Source organism: Artemia sp. Qi Xiang Cuo, chromosome 16 (assembly GCF_049724085.1).
Source record: "Artemia sp. Qi Xiang Cuo chromosome 16, ASM4972408v1, whole genome shotgun sequence".
NCBI classification, from domain to species: domain Eukaryota; kingdom Metazoa; phylum Arthropoda; class Branchiopoda; order Anostraca; family Artemiidae; genus Artemia; species Artemia sp. Qi Xiang Cuo.
In genome coordinates this window covers 36968796-36991491 of record NC_142809.1, presented here as the reverse complement: position 1 = coordinate 36991491, position 22696 = coordinate 36968796, and the positions used below count along the sequence as shown (strand labels likewise).

The 22696-nt window shown below is 38.2% G+C and overlaps 3 protein-coding genes across 5 annotated transcripts in view; 1 reads left to right on the top strand and 2 right to left on the bottom strand.

Moving 5' to 3' along the window:
* LOC148942860 (protein asteroid-like) overlaps positions 1-22696 on the top strand; it is a 49309-nt gene that overhangs the window by 17614 nt on the left and 8999 nt on the right. Inside the window, exons 1-2 of one of the 3 annotated variants that reach the window (XM_089102808.1) lie at positions 1234-1323; positions 20083-20951. In XM_089102808.1, the coding sequence (XP_088958934.1) occupies positions 20148-20951 (804 nt within the window). In that variant the 5' untranslated portion in view covers positions 1234-1323; positions 20083-20147. Of the gene's footprint in view, positions 1-1233; positions 1340-20082; positions 20952-22696 lie in introns of those variants that run through there. The other 2 variants (XM_089102809.1, XM_089102810.1) reach the window with 2 other exon arrangements.
* On the bottom strand, positions 4028-9325 carry LOC148942862 (uncharacterized). Its single transcript, XM_089102379.1, has 2 exons — positions 8891-9325; positions 4028-4084 (listed from the first exon to the last, which is right to left on the bottom strand). The coding sequence occupies exons 1-2, from the start codon at positions 9323-9325 to the stop codon at positions 4028-4030; spliced, it is 492 nt and encodes a 163-aa protein (XP_088958505.1).
* On the bottom strand, positions 9926-12279 carry LOC148942861 (uncharacterized). Its single transcript, XM_089102378.1, has 3 exons — positions 11962-12279; positions 10572-11430; positions 9926-10488 (listed from the first exon to the last, which is right to left on the bottom strand). Exons 1-3 carry the CDS (start codon positions 12277-12279, stop codon positions 9926-9928), a joined length of 1740 nt encoding a protein of 579 aa, XP_088958504.1.

Genomic DNA, 22696 nt, shown 5'->3' with positions numbered 1-22696 from the left:
TTCACAAATCTGATAAGGAAGTGGCCAATCGTATTTTGCTGGAATACTTTCAATCTGGTTTATTTAAAAACTCAAAAGCTACTGAAAGGATTTTAGCAATTGCCATCCAGTTCGGTTCAGACGGGGTCAATCTACAGTTAAACGTGTGTCATAGAGTTAAGCTAAAGTGGCTCCTCCCTATTAAATAGTGGTCAAAGTGGTCCTACCTCTTTCCTTGTCATAAATGAGACTTCGAAGCAAGAGCTCATGAAACAATACGGAAGAGGGCGGGGATGTGATGATTTTCTTATCACTTTTCTTTTTTGTTATTTTCACTTTGTGATATTTTCTTGGATTGTTGTTCGTTGGCGTTCTTTAGAAGAAGGTTAATTACCTGTTTTGGCGGAAAGCCGAGACACGATTTGTTTTCGTTTTGTATGAATTTTTTGGTATGAGTTTTTTCATATGAATCAGACCTTTCCTGAATAATGAATAATAAATATTATGGTGAAGTTGATACCATATGGTCCCTAGAGGAGGTAAGGGGTAAGTCTATAGAGTGACTAATAACTATGGTAGCGTCCTAATTTATGGTCGGCCTTAACTACTTATATGAGAAGTTCCTACTGAGCCTGGACTAGAAGTCAAGGATAAATTATTGATTACGTTTACAAATTATTGATTACGTTTAATGAATTCAAACACCAACGGTGCAAGTTCAAAGTACTAATTTGGATCTTAATTGGTGCCAAAGGCAGCAATTACGGCATTCTGTGAATTCCATCCATTATTGGTACAAAATAGTTTTAAATCCACTGTAGGCAAGTACATTTGTAAAAAACTAATTTCCTGTTTGAGTTCAAAGTCTAGAATCTGCAATATCTGGAAATGAGCACATAAAATGGAAACTGTAATTAGTATGATGAACAAAATCCTCATGAATATGGCATTTTAGAATCTTTTGGTATGAAAAATGCTTCTCTTTGTTCTGAAGACTAGTAAAGACTAGTAGGCTAGCACATATAAATTCACCTAAATATGTAAATACCACTAGTAAGCATAAATTCACACAAAATAGGTAAATATATGCATCGACATAAAAAAAATGAATAGATATATAAATTACTTAACAGATATAGAGCTATTTGGTGCACTAAGATGTTTCAAAGTCAGTTCGTCTTTTGGTGATTTATTCTAAGAGAAAATTGTGATTTTTATTATGTTCAGTGGCAACGTTAGATGCTTGCAGTTGCAGGTGTTTTAGTTTAAAATAGTGACATGAGTTTAATGCTTTTTCTATAGAAAATTTTGCTACTGCTGCTGCTTTCTCTATAGAGCTGACAAGTAGGCCTAAATCAATGTATATTAGATAATATAGCAATTGAACAAGATATTTTGGGTAAATTTTTCGCAGTTCATATTATTGACTTATGAATTAAGTAAACATACCACTTGATGCCTTTTTTTATGCCCTTTCCAAATATTATAATCATTTTTATCGGAAATGAATTGTACCCCCAACCCTTTATATACCAATTCAGGGTATATATTTGCACATTAGGGGGGGGGGGGGGTAAAAGATTAAAATTACCTCACATTTACACCAGAAACAAAATTTAGCCCCCCCCCCAAATGTGCAAATATATACCCTGAATTGATATATATATAGGGGTGGGTCTAAAATTCATTTCCAACAAAAATTATAATTATATTTGGAAAGAGCATAAAAAAGGCATAGGCCTAAAGGCATCGTATGTTATGTTGGTAAATTAATCACAGTTCATATTATTGACTTAGGCTACCAATATTGTAAACATACTGCTCAATACCCTTTTTTATGCTCTTTCCAAATATAATAATCATTTTTGTCAGAAATGAATTTTACCCCCTACCCCTATATATGCCAATTCATGGTGTATATTTGCACAGTAGGGGGGGTGTTGGTGGTGGTGGTGGTGGTAAATATTAAACCTACCTCCCATTTACATCAGAAATAAAATTTACCCCCACCTCCCCTAATTTGCAAATATATAGGCCTATCCTGAATTGGTATACATAGGGGTGGGGATAAAATTAATTTCCAACAAAAATGATTATTATATTTGAAAAGAGCATAAAATAAGGCGTCAAGTGGTATATTTAATTTACTTCTAAGTCAATAATATGAACTGCAAAAAAATTACTATCTATTTTATTTGTAAGTCAATAATATGAATTGCAAAAAATTTACCATATTTCTGCTGTTTCTGCACACTTTTTTTTTTAGCTTAAATGAATAAATTTAGGAAATTGAACTGAATGAGATATTTGCTCCTGTCCCAAGGCTCTTAGGGCCAATATGTGCTTTTCTTTATTAATTTCCAAGTCAAAAGTGTGGTAAATATCTAGTACATGACCACATCTAAAGAAAAAATGCTAATAAAATATAATTAGTACCATTTAACTACTTGTTTTATGCTCTTTCCAAATATCATGTTGGTTTGGTAAGTTTATACTTTTTCACATTTGGCTAGAAAGAAACTGGGTACATTACTTGATCTCTTTTTTGATGCTCTTTTCAAATATAGTAATTTATTCTGGGGCAAATTCCATCATGAATCATGAACCCATAAGGGTCCCCAAAAAGTAATAGTGTCCCCAAAAGGCCAAGTAATAACCACTGATCCATCTGAACTGCTGAAGTCCTACAATTTTTTAACTCACCAAAGATATAAAGAGGGGCATCCCACCTTCCTCCATCCATGACACCTCTGGCTGTATATCTGCATTATTGACCATATTTTTTTTTTGTTTTACAAAAAAAAGATAAATAGGGCAGTCAAACAGTTATTCAACCAAATGCCTCACTGGAAAGCTGGATCTCACTTGGGAAGGTCTAAGATTACACATGCATAAATATATCTTAACTAGGTTCCTCAAATCTATAGACTCCTGAATCTTATCTTGTAGATGTATTGGTAAAGTTCTACATTAGGCACTATTGAGAATGAAACATGTTAAAAAAACAATCCTTACTTCATATTATGTAGAACAATTGTAGCTAATGCATTTTGCATGTAGCTCTGCTATATTTTACCTCCCCCCCCTAATGTGCAAATATTTAGCCTGTGTTATATATTTCCCATATAATTCTGTCATAATTATGATGAAACAAGAAACAGACAACCAAGAGTGACAGGTGGTGAAAGGCATACACTTGGGCTATATATTTGTGCATTAGGGGGGGGGGGAGTAAAGTGTAGTGGAGCTGCAGTCAAAATGTGTTAGCTAAAATTATTCTGCATATTAAGAAGTAAGAACTGTTTTCTAACCGTGTTTCTTTCTCAATAGCCCCTTATCCAGACTTTTATAAATGTATTCAAGATAACCATGACAGATGACTTCATTAAAATTGTTATCCCCCCTCCCCTCAAAAAAAGGTTTATTGACCTATGTCTTTTATGCACATAATTTTTACATTTTTCATCCTAGTTGAATATCAAGAACTAGAACTGTCACATAACAATAGTTGAGATTTACTATAGAAGAGAAACTGGTACTTCTGTACCAAATGAATAACAAGAAAGCTCTAGAAAACCCAATCATTGGAAATCCCCCACCCTTTAAATCTTTCCTTATGACCTCTTCCTGTCCTATTTCAGGAATTCCTGCTTTTTCTTTGTTCCCAGCTACATAAACAAATTTTTTTTTAAATTGTCATTTTTTAGCTTTAAGATGTGACCAAACCATCCTAACCTTTCTTTTATGATAGGACATAAAGTGGGGATGAACTATATTTTTCAAAAGCTTATTAGTCAAAATGTATTTGAAACTACTTTTAGACTATTTCTCTCAAAAATATGTTACTTATACTGATTTTTGAAATTGCATGTTATCAAATCTGTCACTAACTCATGTTTAAGCCCTAACATCATATATTTATAGCTTTTGTCTTATAAATGGCTCCTTTTCCACATCATGGAAATAATCTGTTCTTAAACCTCTGCATAAAAGAGGGTCTAAATCAGATTCTTTCAATCATATAGACTTTTTTCATAACTTCTAAGTATTACAGAGTATTTGAGAGAATGGTTGTTGAGCAAGTAATTTTGGCAGCAGCACCAACCTGGATTAAAAATAAGAGATCATGTAACATATAATTACTTGGAATTAGTTATCCATGTCCAAAAGATGGCTGATAATAGTAAACAATTTTTTTGTGTAAACTGAATCAGTACAATTTGGGTAAAGAACACAAAGCTTGCTGATTACCTAACTGATCAAAGTCAGTAAATACAAGTGGGTAGCTCTCTTTAATTGCCAACTATAGTCACTCATGGAGTTCTTCAGGGTAGCTGCTCTGGTTCTGCTTTTTTTGTGTATATGGACATGACTTGCCCAAGGGTGCTGGCAGAAAATTTTCCAGGGGGGGGGGCAAATGCCAAAATATCAGTGGAGGTTTGGTAACAGGGATTATATCTTAGGAATTTTTTAATGTTGGAATACGTTTATTTTTAAATACTTTTAGGAAAAAACTCAAATAAAAAGAACAATTAATTTGCATGCAAAATGAAACAAAATACAGTAAATTTTAAACCACAAGGATTCCCGTCAAAGGGATCAATTTGTTTAATCAATAATATATTTAATTATTATGCATTTAATCTGAAAAGAAAATCAAACTCAAACCAAAATCACAGAAAGATTGCTTCCATAGATTATAACAGATTAGACTAGAGTAGACTTTTCTTTCTGCAATTTCCTATACCTTAGAATAGTTTACAGAAGGAGTGGAGATACTAAAAAAATCATCCTGCCTGCACAGATACTATGCTTTGATTTTATAACAGTCATGTAAAATGTAGGCATACCTGTTTCACAACAGGACAATTCTCTCCCTCAAACTTAGATCCCTTATATATTCAGACATTACAAAAAAAAATACAATAGCAAAACAAAACTCAAATTGTTTCATACTTCAATAATCCCTGTTTGGATTTTGATGGGCAATCAAACAGTTTGTGGCAATGATCCACAAGTACAGAGCAACCTGGCTCAATAGTTGCCAAAAATCTAAAAAAACTGAATTTTGATACCAATTGATGTATCAAAAGAATTGGCTTATTATGCTGATTAATTAAAAAAACTTTTTCCACAAAATAAATTTTTCAAAGAAAAGTAAAGAACTCCATTAAACAAAGAATGAGCAAAAATCAAATCAAATAAATCTACCAAGCGTGAAACTACCACAAACAGCATCAATAAATAAATGAAACCCAAAACGAACAGAAATTACAATAAATAACTGAGTCAAACTCAAAACAAGCAGAAATTAACATAAGTTGGGCGCAAAACCCCTATGCTTTCCCAAGGCTAGAACAAAATTTGCACTTTACTGAAAACATACAAATGAATAGGCATTGTCAGTTTAATATACATATACTGGTGTTTAGTAATCAAAATGTTTACACTATTTGATTTATTAAAGTTATAAGAGTAAAAACATTTATATTTTTTTCAGTAAAGTGCAAATTTTATTCTGGCCTTGGGAAGGAGTATTGGTTTTGCACCCAACTTATGTTAATTTCTGCTCGTTTTGAGTTTGACTCGGTTATTTATTGTAATTACTGTTCCTTTTGGGTTTCATTTATTTATCGATGCTGATTTGTGGTTGTTTCATGCTTGGTAGATTATTTTATTTTATTTTTGCTCATATTTTGTTTAATGGAGTTGAAAAACTTATTTTGAGGAAAAAGTTTTTTTAATTAATTTCTGTTTGTTTTATATTGACATAGTCTTTTCAGGGAAAAAGAAAATAATACTTTAAATCTTTTCGTTTTATAAGACTTTATAGTTTGGCCTGCTATTTGTATGCTGGAGAAAAATTTTCAGCAATTTTTAACAACATACACCATTTTATAAATCTGGACACAAATAGTATTGTTTAATTTAGTTTCATACCTCCTCTAGTTGACCTGAAATGGAAAACTTGATATCATTTGCAAAAAAATCTGTTTACTTTCTTTGATAGCTTGGATACACTTACGCTATTTTGATTTGGTTAAACTTGACGAGCAGAAGTAACCTAGATAGTCCGAACATAATACCTGCATTTATTCTTGAGATATTACTGAGATGCCCTTTTAGGAATTGGCATTATCACTGTGCAGTGTTATGTATTCTTCACGCAATATATAGTTTTTCAAAATAATGGGCCAATGGAAGAATGGGCTTGGGAAAGTGGGACTGTAAGGGGGATTAGTTGCCTTCCAATCACTTTCGACTATTAAAAAGGGCATCAGCCCTTTCTATTTTCAATCAAATAAGCCCTTTTCGAAGTTCCCGCAACAGCTCCTTCAGTACAAAGTGCACTGGTCTAAACAACAAAAAAATATCACTAATCACTTTCGACTATTAAAAAGGGTACTAGCCCTTTTTCAAGTTTTTACAACAAAGATTTCAATAAAAACCTTATATGCCCCCAGGGTATAACTTATAACCCTTGCCCTGAGGGTTGTGGGGAAGTGTCCTCCTCAAAGCATATTTTCTATCTGGAAATCAACTACGTTGATCAAAATGGCCCTATACTTCATCCTTTTAAAGACATAGGAAGAAACCAAAGACGACGGTGATGGCAACGTTCTTCTGTTCCAAAAACACAATCGCGATGAAATTTCCTATGTGGCCGCACTTGCCAGCAAGTTATTGTCTGTTCCTGCGACTAGTGTGACTGCAGAAAGACTATTTTTGGTGGTAGGCCAGATTGTGACTATGATAGTGACTTAGAAGAGAAACGGCCTCAGTCCACACAGAGTGGATAAGTTGATATTCATTCGCAATAACTATAGCCACATCCCGCAGTTCTAACTTCTGAAGTTTATCTGAAGGAGTTTTTTTTTTTGACGCATTAATATTCAAAAATAAATGATGAATATGGTAATACGGTATTTGAAGTTTTGTACAAAGTAATTTTCGAGGAATAAAAATAATACTAATTTTGATTATTAATTCTGTTAGAAAAACATAGCTCTTAGATATTTCAACTGTTCTGAAGGGATTCTGAAATGCCACAGTCATTTCATTTTAAACAAATTTCTACGTCTCTTGATGTAGGATGAAGAAGACTAGTGTCCAGCCAGCGACTTGCAAAGTTTCTACCTCATGAATAGGTAGAATACCTTGTAAATAAAAATTGGACTTGAGGAAGACTAAAATCTATTCTATAAATCATATACAACAACTCTATATAAACCTTATATGCCCCCCGGGCATAATTTACAACCCTTGCACTGAGGGCTCTGAGGGGATTATCATCCTAAAAGACCTAATTTCCAGAACTTTCAACTATGTTGAACAAAATGGATATCTCAAAATTTTGATTGGATGTGTTTGAGAAAATGGTGGGCGTGAGAGGGGCGGTAGTCGCTATCCAATCACTTTCAACTATAAAAAAAGGCACTAGCCCTTTTTATTTCCAATTGAATGAGCCATTTTGAAGTTTCTATGACAACGCTTAATAAAAACTTTATATGCCTCCAGGGCATAACTTACAACCCTTGCACTGTGGGCTCTGAGGGGGTTATCATCCTAAAAGACAAAATTTCCAGAACATTCGACTACGTTGAACAAAATGGATGTCTCAAAATTTCAATTCAATGTGTTTGGGAAAATGGTGGGCATGACAGGGGCGTTAGTCGCTATCCAATCACTTTCAACTATTAAAAAAGGCACTATCCCTTTCAATTTCCAATTGAATGAGCCCTTTTGAAGTTTCTATGACAAGGCTTTCAATAAAAACTTTATATGCCCCCAGGGCATAACCTACAACCCTTGCCCTGAGGGCTATGGGGGAGGGGATTTCATCCTTAAAGATCTAATTTCGAAAACTTTCAACTACGTTGAATAAAATGGCTATCTAAAATTTTGATTGGATGTGTTTGGGGGACTGATGGGCGTGGCGGGGTAGTTGCCCTCCTATCACTTTCGACTATTAAAAAGGGCACTAGCCCTTTGAATTTCCAATCAAATGAGCCCCTTTTAAAGTTTCTATGACAACACCTATAAAAACCTTATATGCCCCCAGGGCATAACTTAAAACCCTTGCCCTGAGGGTTGTGGGGGAGTGTCCTCCTCAAAAATATATTTTCTATCTGGAAATCAACTACGCTGAACAAAGTGGCTATCTCAAAATTTTGATAGGATGTGTTTGGGAGAAGGATGGGCGTGGGGGGGGGGGCTAGTTGCCCTCCAATCACTTTCGACTATTAAAAAGGTTGCCTAAAATATTGATTGGATGTGTTTGGAGAAAAGATGAGCGTGAGAGGGGGTTTAGTTGCCTTCAAATCACTTTCGACTATTAAAAAGGGCACTTGACTTAAGGCTCCTGCCACGTTAGGGGTGGCGTAGAGAGCGTCGCAACTCTTCTCCTCCAGGCTGACCAGTCTACTGCTATTAATGGGGCCTCTTCGACAGCGATGTTAGCGATCTCAAGGAATTTGTTGAGGCTATCCTTCCACCTTTTCTGAGGTCTGCCCCTCGGGCGAGACCAGCCATTAGCTTTAGCGTCAAAATCGTAGACTATTCGGGCTGGGGTTGTCGTTGGCATACGCAGGAGGTATCCGAACCATCTGAGAGTACGGTGCGCTATTTGGACGGAGAATGGCACTTGGGAGGTGAGTGCGAGCAACCTTGCGTTGCTTACAAAATCGTCCCATCGAAGTCCCTGAATCCGACGGAGCTGTTTCGTCTGGCAGACGTCTATCATTCTGAGGATTGTTGATTTGAGAGGCCAGGTTTCCGCAGCATAGAGGAGGACCGAGCCTACGGATGCATTATAAATTCGCATATTCGTGCGCCTAGATATATGCGGCATTCTCCAGAGATTATTGAGCCTTCCGACGATAGACGAGGCTTTTGAAACTCGGCTGCACACCCCTTCCTCTATAGAGCCTTCATTAGACAGCACAGAGCCAAGATAAGTGAAGTTCTTTATAACTTCGACAGGAGCTCCGCACACAATTATGTTCTCAGGGGGTGAGACTGGGCTTGGGGGCTCAATTGCCATTATCTTTGTCTTAAGCCAGTTTATTTTCAGCCCCACCTTTGCTGCCTCTTCCTGTAGGACTTCCAGAGCGTCAGTCAACTGGTCAATCGAGTCAGCAACGAGACCAAGATCATCTGCGAAGTCAGCGTCCGTCAGAACGCGATCTCCAAACTGCAGACCAAAGGACAGCCGATTTGTTGTTCGTGTCATGACATAGTCTATCACGCAATTGAACAGTTCCGGGGCGGCAGCACACCCTTGTCGTACACCGGTTTTGATGTCGGATGTCGTGCTCCGTCTGCTGTTGACTTGGATACAACTCATGGTGTCTTCGTAAAGCTCTTCAAACAACTTTCAGTATTTGTCTGGTTGACTAGTTGACCGAAGTATCAGCCATAGCAAGTTGCGATCCACCGATCCAGTTGCGAGTCAAATGCAGCCTTAACGTCAACAAAGGAAACATATACTTTCCTCGTGAATTCCTTCGTCTTCTCAATTAACTGGTGCATGGTAAAGATTTATTCGACAGTGGATCTCCCGGGCATAAACCCCGCCTCCTGGACTCTCCTCTTTCTTCTGAGAATGCTTGTGCATCTATCCAGGAGGGTCACCGCAAAGAGCTTTCCAGGCACTGAAAGTTGCTCTATGCCTTTGTAGTTCGAACAGATGTTCTTGCTCCCCTTCCTCTTCAACAAGGACAGGATTATACCTGCTTGCCAGTCTTTCACGATCCATTCTGTGCACTAAAGCACAGAAAACACAAAATGAAGTCATAGTAGCATTGCCGGTCCGGCATACTTCAGGAGCTAAGCAAATATTCCACATACGCCTGCCGCTTTGTTTTTCTTTAAACGTTTTACTGCTGTGTAGATTTCTGATGACGTGAAAGAAGTTTCTGTGTCACTTGTCAGCAGTTCCTGGTGGCTAGGCTGATGTCTGCGTTACGGCTTCGGCGTTGAGGAGGCCCGAGAAGTGGTCTTTCCATCGACTGAGCTGGGCAGCTTCGTCACTGAGCGGCTGACCATCCCCAGAGACAACACATGCAACCGAGGCGGCTATGTCTCCTGTTAGATCACGGAGATGCTTGTAGAGACCGCCAACGTCACCTTTCTTGGCTGCACACTCTAACTCATGTGCCTTCCTTTCCACAAACAATTTTTTGTCTCGCTGTATCAGTTTGTTGCGGACCCCATTAAGGCTTCTATAGGTCAGCTTGTCACCGAGTAACCTCGCCTTGCGTCTCTGCTCTATGATGTCAAGCGTATCCGACTGAATCCACGCTTGATTAGCACGCTTTTTCCGACCAACATTTGCTGTCGCTGATTCCAGGACATTCTTTTTGAACGAGAGCCATGCGTTTTCACAACTTTCAAATGGCAGGAGTGCGTCGAAGCGGTTCGAGACATCAACGGCATATTTTGACCGTATCTTCTGATCGCGGAGGCGAGAGACATCGATCTTGGCTGGTCTTGGTTCTGAGCGATGGGCTTTGAGCCTTAGTCGCATGTTAGCGACGACGAGGCGATGGTTAGTGTTCCCAATCTCAGCTGCCTATACGTCCTGCAGTTACTGATCGAAGACCTCCATTTCTGTGACACGATGATGTAGTCGATCATTTTTTCGGTATGGCCGTCATTGCTGTACCATGTATATGTGTGAATGTCCTTCCTTGCAAACATGGTATTCCTAATCACAAGGTTTGGCATGCTGCAGAGTTGTAGAAGCCTTAGACCATTGTCATTTAGGGAATCCGGAGTAATTGGTCCAATGACTTGTCGCCATAAGTCGTGTTTGTCGCACACAGTTGCATTAAGATCACCCAGGAGAATTACAATATCGTGCGGGGATATCTTAGATAATTCATTCGTCAAGGCAGAGTAGAAAGTGTCCTTTGTTTCGATGTCAGCTTCGTTTGTTGGGGCATAACAAACAAGGACCGTCATTTTTCCTTGCTCGTGATTGAGTCGAGCATTAGCAATTCTATCCAAGACGGGAGTGAATGACAATAGACGCTTCTTGGATTTGTCATCAAGAACTAGTCCGACTCCATTTCTTCTGGTGGTTGTCTGGCCAGACCAGAGAAGGTGGTATCCCTCACCTATGGGATCATTTCCATTCCCGACTAGGTGGGTTTCTGTTATTCCAGCAATAGAGATGCGGAATCGCTTCAGTTCCATCGCCAGAAGCGTCTTAGCTCCGGGAAAATTTAATGTCAATACATTCCAGGTGGCAATTCGGAGGCCACCTTGGTCAATAAGATTCAAACGCTGGTCATTTCTCCGTCCAGGGGCAAGCAAGGTTCGTGATTGGACACAAGAAGGTTGGTCATCCGAGACAGTTGCTAAGCTAGTTGTTGCAATGGGTTTCGGGTGGAGGGTTGCAAGCCCAACTAACCCTAGGCCTGGATTCTGATTACAGCCAGGATTTACCTGGATAGTGAGAATCCTGGGGTTGGCTCCACCGACCTCATGAGGTTTAGGCCACCCTGATCGGAGCGTTTAGTTAGGGGAAACCCCGTATCCAGAGGTACGTGGTCAGCAGACATGGTCTGCATCATTCCGGACGAGCTCCATTCACCTCCAAGGGCACTAGCCCCTTGAATTTCCAATCAAATGAGCCTGTTTTGAAGTTTCTACCACAACACCTTCTATAAAAACCCTATATGCCCCCGGGGCATAACTTAAAACCCCTGCCCTGAGGGTTGTGGGGAAGTGTCCTCCTCAAAACTATATTTTCTTTCTGGAAATCAACTATGCTGAACAAAATGGCTATCTAAAATATTGATTTGATGTGTTTGGAGAAAAGATGGGCGTGAGAGGGGGGTTAGTTGCCTTCAAATCACTCTTGACTATTAAAAAGGGCACTAGCTCTTTGAATTTCCAATCAAAAGAGCCCTTTTTCAAGTTGGCTCTAGCTGATCTACCCAGACAAAGCAGCTTCTTTGTGATCAGCACACACACTGGTCTGTTCTCATAGTCGCGGAGCTCATCTGCGGCAAAAGCCTTAGCATTCAGTGTCCGCTCTTCTGTACACGCTTGAAGGCTAGTCATCAGCAGAGCTGACCGAGAAAATCCTCTCTCTACGTCTGCACTTCCATGACAGAGCGACAGAGCTGCCCGGACGATCCGACCTAAGGTCTGATATTTGGTTTCACCAGATGGCGTCTTCAGTTCCAGGATCTTTTGCCTATAGCTGTCAATTCGAGTACTCTCCGTGGGTGGCGGCACAGGATCTGACTGTAATAACAACCATTCTCCCTGGACTTGCTCGATATCCATCTCAAATGGAAGTTCTCTCGCGATGTGGAAGATATCACTGCAACTCGTTCTTTGGCAATCTGGAGTGGGAGGGCTTAGGCAGGCAAGACTTCGTAAAAACTCGGTGTTCACAGGGCATTTTGTCAGCAGGTACTGTATAGCAGCTTTGATAAGCTTTCTAATTCTCAGAAAAAAAATTTCCTGTCTTTCAGAATAACGAATCCAATCTAAGAATCCAGGGCAGCAATCATTACACAAGGGTTGCTGTAGGTAAACATCTGCAATACGATCTAAGCCTTCTTATTGAATGAAGACAATAAGAATCAGAGAGATAGAAGCTTGAAGCTGAGAAGGAAGGTGCTGCACAAGAAATCCAGGAGATGGCGTGGAAGAAGCAGAAAATAGCGGCGATAGAGTCAGACATTGTGCGAAAAAAAAGAGATGGTTAAGCAGAAGGAAATAGGCGATACCCATCTGAGAGAGGCAGGGGAACGGTTGAAGAAAGCTGTGGAAATGAAGGACTTCCTGAACATTGGTCTTGCTCAAAGTATGCGGGAAGCAGCATTTAAAGCTCGCTCCAAAGAAAGGGAAAGGGTAGATGATGCTGAATCAGTTGAAGTACTTGCTCTGAAGAGAAAATCCAAACTAATTGATCGCCTTTCAAAAAAGTCAAAGAAGTGATGACATAATATCCAGTGATTGCTTATACCTAGTCGTGGCGGACGCTTGTTATTCAATAAATCAGTTTTCGTTCCTAGTGCCATAATCGAAAACGTACATTCACAGAAGTTATCGTTTGTAGAAGTAAATAAAATCAGTTGAAGAAAAAAATAAGGATTTCAGCCTTTCTGTCCGTAACTTCTCGGGCTCTCATAGGCCTGTGATGATCTTATGGTAGTAATTTTAATCCTTGTAATCCATCTGACTATGCTCTGATGGCTTCTGAGCAGTCACTTTTTGTCACTTTTTTGATGTCCTCAAGTAACTAAAGTCACTTTTTTCGTGCACCTCGTCGTCGCCAACCCCTGTGTTTGCATAAATGGTGGGCATGGAAGGGTTGTTAGTTGCCTTCCAATCACTTTTGACTTAAAGAGTGCACTAGCCATTTCAATTTCCAACCAAGTGAGACCTTTTTGAACTTCCTACAACAACGCTCAAAACGAACTGAAATTACAATGAATAACCAAGTTAAACTCAAAACGAGCAAAATTAACATGAGCAGGGCTGACATCCCCCATGCCTTCTCAAGCCCAGAACATAACTTGCATTTTACTGAAAACAAAATACGTTTAAAACGTTTTCGCTTTTCTTACTTTCATAAATAAAAAATTATCAAAACTTATAAATATATAAATATCAGTATATGTCGATTAAACTGACAATCCACGGTCATTTGTTTTTTTATTAAAGCGCAAATTGTGTCCCGGGCTTGAGAAGTCATGGGGGTTATCAGCCCCACACATGTTAATGTTTGCTCGTTTTAAGTTTGACCTGGCTATTCATTGTAATTTCTGTTTGTTTTGAGTTTCATTTACTTCATTTTTTCACTAGTTTAAGCTTACTATCTGTTAATATTGCGAAGACTGGTTTTATTTTATATTCAAGAGTAGGAAATTAGATAGTAAGCTTAAACTAGTGAAAAAATGAAGTAAATGAAACTCAAAACAAACAGAAATTACAATGAATAGCCAGGTCAAACTTAAAACGAGCAAACATTAACATGTGTGGGGCTGATAACCCCCATGACTTCTCAAGCCCGGGACACAATTTGCGCTTTAATAAAAAAACAAATGACCGTGGATTGTCAGTTTAATCTACATATACTGATATTTATATATTTATAAGTTTTGATAATTTTTTATTTATGAAAGTAAGAAAAGCGAAAACGTTTTAAACGTATTTTGTTTTCAGTAAAATGCAAGTTATGTTCTGGGCTTGAGAAGGCATGGGGGATGTCAGCCCTGCTCATGTTAATTTTGCTCGTTTTGAGTTTAACTTGGTTATTCATTGTAATTTCAGTTCGTTTTGAGTTTCATTTATTTGTTGATAGTGATTTGTGGTAGTTTTACACCTGGAATATTATTTGACTTTATTTTTGCTCATTCTTGGCTTAATGGAGCTCTTTGCTTATCTCTAAAGAACTCGTTTCGTGGAAAAAGTTTTTTTAAACTCATTTCTGTTCGTTTTTTATTGACATAGTCTTTTTCTTGGAAAAAATAGTATTTTATATTTTTTCATTTTATTTTCTATAAGAATCCTTAGTTTGGATTGCTATTTGTATGTTGGAGAAACTTTTTCAACAATTTTTAATCCTGACACAAACAGTATTTTTAAAATTTAATTTTATAGCATCTGAAGCTGACCTGAAAAATAAAACTTAATATCATTCCCCAAAGATTCTATCTATGCTCTATAACAAACTAGATACACTTAAACTCTTTTTGTCGATCTAAATTGTAAGAGCAGAAGTACTAAATGTAGTATCCCCAAAACTTTCAACTTATTACCCCCAGTTGTTCTCAATATTTTGCTGAGGTGTCTTATTGGCAACCATAAACACAAATCCTTTTGATTTATTTTATAGCAACATTTAGTTTCAAAGCATAATAAGCCAGTTGTATAGTGGTGAGGGGGGGGGTTGGCGTGCTCAATAGATATTTAAATTATGCTGCTGCGTAGTCCTGAAGTACTTTACAAAATAGCTACTTCAAAGTTTTAACAGAATTCAATTAGAAAACGTATGGACTGGGGTAGTGTAATACCAGCCCTCCAGTCTATTTTTTCCCTTAAAGAGGGCACCGTAACTTCTAACTTTGAATTGAATTAGGTCCTTTAGAAGTTTTAATTATATTTCTAGCTATTATATAGTAGTGCTGCCTATGATATTGCTTATATGCCCTTTTGAAAACCTGAATGACTAACTGTTTTTCCCTATAATTGAAACTCCTAAGCGTTCCCTAAAAGTTCATCTTAATGCCTTTAGCATCATTAGTTACATTAACTGTAGTTGTAGCATTAAAGTATACATACAGTGCCTTCTGGTTAGTTCAAGACCCCACACAACCTACCCTTAAAGGTCTGAATCAATAATATATGTTGTTCTTCAGATATTGCTTTGTCACCTTTTTGAAAGTCCACATGCTCGTAGTTTTTTTTTTTTTTTTTTTTTTTTTATTTAGTTCAACATCCGCCTAAATATTCCTTAAAAGCTTCACCTTAATACCCCTAGCTTGCGCAGTAGCAATAGTTGTAGCAGCATTAGTAGCAGTATGGACATACCACCTTTAGTTTCTTAAACATCCCCTTCGTTACACGCTGAAAGTTTCAGATTATTAAATGTCATTAGCTATGCCTAAAGCATTTCTGACGTGGCCGCTAGACAAACTGTGCGGGTATAGTATGACTCAGTTTAGTTTCATACAGTTTATACATATCCCAAATTCATCGCCTTAGTATCCTTATTTTAAATTACAGTAGTAGTAGTAGTAGTAGTAGCTGTAGAATTCATTTTAGTAGCCTAAGATTTAGTGGCAGTAGACTTAGCAGTAATAGAGGTAGTAATAATTGTAACAGTAGTATGAATAGAAACAGAATGTGGTAGTAGTAGTGATGGTAGTTTTAGTAGTTGTCAAACACCTTTGGTTTTCAGTTTTATAAATTATGAGCAAGCGTTCGATTCTGTTGATAGAAGAACTTTAGAAAAGGTCTTATCCTTGTATGGTATACCAGACAAATACATTAAAGTGATTAGTGCTGTGTACGAGAATAATACTGCTGCGGTGAAGGTAGGAAATGAGGTTAGCGGCTGGTTTTGTATTAGATCAGGAGTTAGGCAGGGTTGTGTTCTATCCCCCTTTATATGGATCATTTTGATGTTTTTTGTCTTAAGGAGCACAGGAAAGGCAATGGGAGACCACGGAATCAAATGGGGAGGAAAAACTCTCCTGGACGTAGATTATGCTGACGATTTAAGCTTCCTAGATGAAAGTGTAAGCGAAATGAATGAACTTCTAGAGGTTTTGCGAGTTCAGGGTGCTAGAATAGGTTTGGAAATTAATGTTAAGAAGACTAAGTCACTAAGGCTAGGAATAGGTGAAGATGAAAAGGTGACGTTGGGTAATGAAAAGATTGATCAAGTGAGCAGCTTCACTTACCTTGGTAGTATTATTAGTAAAGATGGTGGGAGCAGTCAAGATGTTAAATATAGAATAGCCAAGGCTCAGGGTGTTTTTTCACAGTTAAAAAAAGTCTGGAAGAATAGGAAGATAAGTCTGCAAACCAAGATTAGAATATTAGAAGCTACAGTGACGACAGTGATCGAATATGGCTCTGAAGCATGGGCGCTCCGAAAAACAGATGAAGACTTGCTAGATGTTTTCTAGAGAAATTGCCTATGGATTGTTTTGGGTACCCGGCTGACTGACTTTATTTCAAACAGTAAACTGCACGAAAAATGTGGTTCAACCCGGGCTATAATTAAAGGCTATAATTAAAGAAAGGTTGAGATGGCTTGGGCAGGTATTGCGGATGAAGGATGACAGATTGCCGAAGATTTTCCTTTTCGGCCAACTGTCTAGAGCTAAACGGAAAGCAGTTTGTCCTCGTCTAGGGCGGGAGGATGTCATAAGGAAAAATTAAAAGGAAAAGAGAATTTCCTGGGAAGGTGTAAGGAGAGATGCTTTGAATAAGCTGGGATGGAGAAGGAGCGTGCGTAGCTGTGTTGTCCTCAGGTGGCTTGGTAATGCAGTGAGTTGTTAGTAGTAGTAGTATTGATAGCATGCAAATATTGCCTTTTTGATCATTTCCTGAACTTTCCAAATTAATATACTCAGTTATTCCTGTGTTGCACCATTTTGACAATCCGTATACACAACATGTTTTGATTTAGTTCAGTACTCCCCTCAACATTCTCTGAAAGGCTCACCTGAATGCCCTTCGTCTTGTTGGAAGGTAAAGTTCAAACATGCTTACAATTCTCAATAACATATACTATGTGTAAACAACGAACGAATTGCTTAGCCTACAATCCTTATCCTGAGTACTATGGGGAGGTTGACATCTCCAATACTGGGACTTTTAACAATGCTGAACATAATAGCTGTCTTCAAATTTCGATCGGGTATATTTTGGGGGATGATCGGCATGGGGGGGCGACGTCCCTCCACTCACTTCTGACTCTTAAAAGTTGACCCTTAATTACGTTTAAAATGTTTTAACTTTTTAATTTTAATAAATAAAAAGTTTATTAAAGCTTCAAGGAATAAATATCAGTATATGCATACTATGCTGACAATGCACAGCCATTTTTTTTCAGTAAAGTGCAAATTATGTTCTGGTCGTGAGAAAGTATGGGGGTTGTCAAAGACACAATTTCCAGACCTTTCAACAAGATAGCTATCTCAAAATTTTGATAAACTGTGTTTCGGGAATTATTGGGCGTGGGGGGGGGGGTTGTTACCCTTGAATCACTTTTGACCAATAAAAAAGGTACTAGCCCTTTCAATTTCCAATCGAATGAGCCTTTTTTGAAGTTTCAACAACAACAAATGGCTATCTCAAAATTTCTATCAGATGCTTTTCGGGAAAATACGAGATTTGGCGGGCATCCACCCTTCGATCACTCTCCACCTTAAAAAGAATACTGGAACTTCTGATTGCCTATCTAATGAGCCCCCCTCCGAAGTTTATACGATCACCCTTTCTATATAAACCTTAAATACCCCCAGGACATAACTTTCAACCCTTTCCCTGAGGGCTGCGGGGGGGGGGGTTGTCATCCTCAAAGACATAATTTATGGACCTTTCAATTACGTTGAACAAAATGGCTGTCTCAAAATTTTGATTGGTTGTGTTTGAGGAAATGGCTGGCGTGGGAGGGGGGTAGTTGCCCTCCAATCACTTTTGATTATTAAAAAGGGCACTAGCCCTTTCAATTTCCAATCAAATGAGCTCTTTTTGAAGTTTCTGCGACAACAAATGGCCGTCTAAAAATTTCTATTAGATGCATTTCGAAAAAATACGAGGTGGGGGGGGGGGTTATCCACCCTCTGATCACTCTGAATCTTAAAAAGGGCATTAGAACTTCTGATTACCAATACAATGTGCCTCCTCCGAAAGTTTTACGATCGCCCTTTCTATATATACCTTATATGTCCCCAAGGCATAACTTACAACCCTTGCCCTGAGGGCTGTGTGGGAGTTGTCATTTTCAAAGACGTAATATTCGGACATTTCAATTACTTTGAACAAATGGGTATCTCAAATTTTGATTGGATATGTTTTGGGAAATGGTGTGCTTGGGAAGAGGGGTTAGTTGACCTTAAATCACTTTTGACTATTAAAAAGGGTATAGCCCTTTTAATTTTCAATCGAATGAGCTCTTTTCGAAGTTTCTACGACAAAAAATGGCCATCTCGAAATTTTTATCAGATGCATTTCGGGAAAATACGAGATGTGGGAGGGAGTATCCACCCTCCGGTCACTCTGAATCTTATAAAGGGCACTATAACTTCTGATTACCAATCCAATGAGCCTCCTCCGAAGTTTATACGATCACCCTTTCTATATACACCTTATATGCCACCAGAGCATAACTTATAACCCTTGCCCTGAGGGCTCTGGGAGGGTTGTTATCCTCAAAGACATAATTTCTGGATCTTTCTTTTACGTTCAACAAAATGGCTATCTCAAAATTTTGATTTGATGTGTTTGGGAAAATGGTGAGATAGGGAGGGGGGTTAGTTGCCCTCCAACTACTTTCGCCAATTAAAAAGGGGCACTAACCCTTTCAATTTCCAATCAAATAAGCCTTTTTCAAAGTTTCTACAACAAATGGCCATCCCAAAATTTCTATCAGATGCATTTCGGGAAAATACATAAGTGTGAGGGGGGTAGGAAGGCATCCACCCTCCCATCACTCTGAATCTAAAAAGGATATTAAAACTTCTGATTAGCAATCCAACAAGCCCCTTCCGAATTTTATACGATCACCCTTTCTGTATAAATCTTATATGCCCCCGGGGCGTAACTTACAACTCTTGCCCTGAGGGATGTAGAGGGAGGGGGGTGTCATTCTCAAATACATAATTTCCGGACCTTTCAACTACGTTGAACAAAATGGCTATGTAAAAGTTTAGATTGGATAGGTTTGGGGAAATCGTGGGCGTGAGAGGGAAGTTAGTTGCCCTCCAGTCGCTTTCGACTATAAAAAGGGTTCGAGCCCATTCAATTTCTGCTCTTTTCGAAGTTTCTACGACAACTCGTCGATACGAAGTACCCTGGTCTAAAAAAAAATAATAATACATTGTGCCCACATTGCTCTTTACTTAGGCAGTGTTATTGCGCTGCCTATGATTATTCACGAAGTCAGCGAGGTGATTAGCAGGATGACTAGTAGAGTGGCTTCTCTGAAAACGGAACTGTGTCTCAATTAGTATTCCATGCTTTGTAAGACGTTTTGATGGACCACTTTCTTAAGTATCTTAGAGAATAACGGCAATATTGAGATTGGTAAAATTAATCTGGTAAGACTGATAAAATTGCCAAGGCATTGATCTGAGATTTCCATTTTGACATTCTTGCCATTGTTCCACGGCATAAATGCAATAAAAAGCTACAGAGTTTCTCAAGGGTGTTGGCCAATTGCTTACAAAATGAATTAGGTCATTGGTCCTTCCACCAATATGGGAGACTCTGATAACAACTTTGATGATATTTCCTGTCATAAAAGGTTTAAAGGTAAGGAGTTTAATGAAAAAAATACACCAAGTATTTGTTAGATATTGCCAGGCAATGAGTCATTAGTGAATGTGTTTTTTTTTCCAGGGATTTCATTGGTCAAGATTCTCTTCCGAATGCGGATGTGAAGGCTGTATCCAATCAGATTCATAATGGGTATTCGAGGACTGTTTTCTTACATTGAAGGACAAGGAGATAAATTTCTTAAAGACCATGAATTAACGTCAACTACAGTGATTGTTGACGCAAACAATGTAGCCGTTACTATTTATAAGTCTTGCTATGATATGGATCCTGCATTTGGAGGCAACTATGACAAGCTATTTGCCAAGTATTGCGATTTTAATTCATTACTTCAACAATGCAATATAACACCGATCATGGTTCTAAACGGAGGACTTGGCGTGGACAATAGAAATAAAAACAAAAAAATGAAAAATCGTCTGGACAGATTGCGCAAGTCTACAAAATGCTTTCTGGGGAACCAAAACCGAAATAATGTGTTTCCACTCTTTGGCGAAGAGGTATTTATCAATGCTTGCAAAATGTTTAATTTCAAAGTTATTCAAAATGACTTTGAAGCTGATGAGGAGACTGCTTTTGTAGCAAAAGCCTTGCATTACCCCGTGTTAAGTAGCGATTCAGATTTCTTGATCTTTGGAGTCAAACAAATACCTTTAAACTCTTTGAACAGAGGTATGATGGCTAAATATACGAGAGGAAAACGTTCATCTTCGTTGAAATGCAAAATTTTTCTGGCTGATAAATTTGTAGATTATCTCTCTTTGCCTAGTACACATTTACCATATCTGGGAGTTTTACTTGGAGATGATTTGTGTGATTTTAAATCTTTGACAAGCCCTCGTAACACTCAGAAAAACTTTAATTTCCAATCCAGGATAGATGTTGCTGCATCTTGGTTAAGACAGCACAAGATTGACGATGTTCCTTCAAAGGTAAGTCTTCTGTCTAGTAATTTTCTTATATTATTATTATTTTCTTTTTACAGGAATGCACAGTGGAAAATTTTCTATGCTCTTGTTCTTTTTTTTAGAACCACGGACAATATTTTTTTCTGTTAATACTTTTTCTCTTAAATCTGTTTCGAACGATGTTCTTCTTAGTTCTATTCTTTCAACTAATAAATTAATTGAGGTGTTCATTTGCCCTTCTCCATTCTCGTTTAATTCTTCGGCTCATTCTTTATTCTCGTTTAGTTCTCCTATTTAGTTAATTCCGTTCTGTTAATTCAGTTAATTAGCTAGTTTTTCTAATTCTGGTTTTGTTTCCAATAATTTTCTTAGATTATGCTTGTTCTGTAAAGGAGTGACAGAGGGGGATTGGAAAATTATGAATGTTTTTGTTCTTTATTTTTTTTCGTATTCGTATTCGTTTAATCAAATAGCTTTTGTAGCAAACAAAACTGAACGCTAAATTAGGCTATTTTTACAATAATCTAAGAAAAAAAATCACTTATTTAATACACTAACAAAATATGGTACGAAGGAATTTGCAAATCTGTTCGTTCATCACTTGACGGGTTGTAGTCTGTTCTGATGCCTGTTGAGTTTGGGGGGCAAGCTCATAACCACAAGGGCATGCTCGTAACTCTCATACCTGGGTTCAAGAATTATTTTAGTAGCATGTTTTTGAACGTCTTCTAGTTCCTCTGACATGTAGGCAGTGTTTTGTGCTTGGGGACCCCAGACAGGACAACAATATTTAAGGATTGGCATGATGTATGTCGTATAAGCCAGTAAGAACTGACGATCTGAGAAACCCAGCCTTCGCATACTCGTTAAACTTTGGATTGAGTAGTGTCCTTTGCGTACGATATTGTCTACGTGCAGTTTAAACGAGCAATCGATTGTAAGTCACGCCTAGTATTGTCGCGGACGAAACAATTGGAAAGGGAACATCTGGTATTGTAATATCTCGTTTGAGCGGGTTGAAACGTAGAACTTTCTAATTCTGCTCGTTCAGTTGCAGGCTATTAGATTTACACTGGTTAACAAATTCCGAAAGAATTGTTCGTTCAAACTGCTGTTTTGCTACTGCGTTTTCTACTATGTATCTGATAAGCGAAGACAAGTCAACGAACTTGAAACGCTCCTTAAATTCTGCAAGGATTTTATTGATGACTGCAAGGAATAAAAGGGCAGCTAGTTTCGTTCCTTGGGGACAGCCACAAGTAAGTTTGGTCCACCCAGAGCGGATATCACCAGCAAATAATGGATATACGGATATAGATACGCGGAGGGCTGAAACGACTTTGTTTCTCAACTTGTTCCCCTCCGATACTTCTCCCACGGCATGGAGATTGCATCGTTTTTGATCATTATTTTGAGCTCTGAGTTTAGCCACGGCTTATCTGTTTCACAGACCAAGTGCATTTTGACAGGAAAGAATTCGCTGTATTTTTGTTGCAGAGTCGAATATAGTGTCTCGACCTTTTCATCGATGTCAGTTATCGCACAGATTGCAGCAAAATTGAAGTTCGCAATCCATCTGCCAAAGGCTTGAATGAAGCTTTCACTCAGTGGTCTGTACAGTATTCTAGTCTTTTTTGGTTTATGTATACGGTTTCTGTTCTTTGACTTCCAGCATAAAAAGTTGTGATCAGATTTTGCAAGTGGTCCTAAGGAAAATGGTGGTTCATAATACGCTTCGAGATTGGTCAGTATGAGGTCCAGTATGCTTC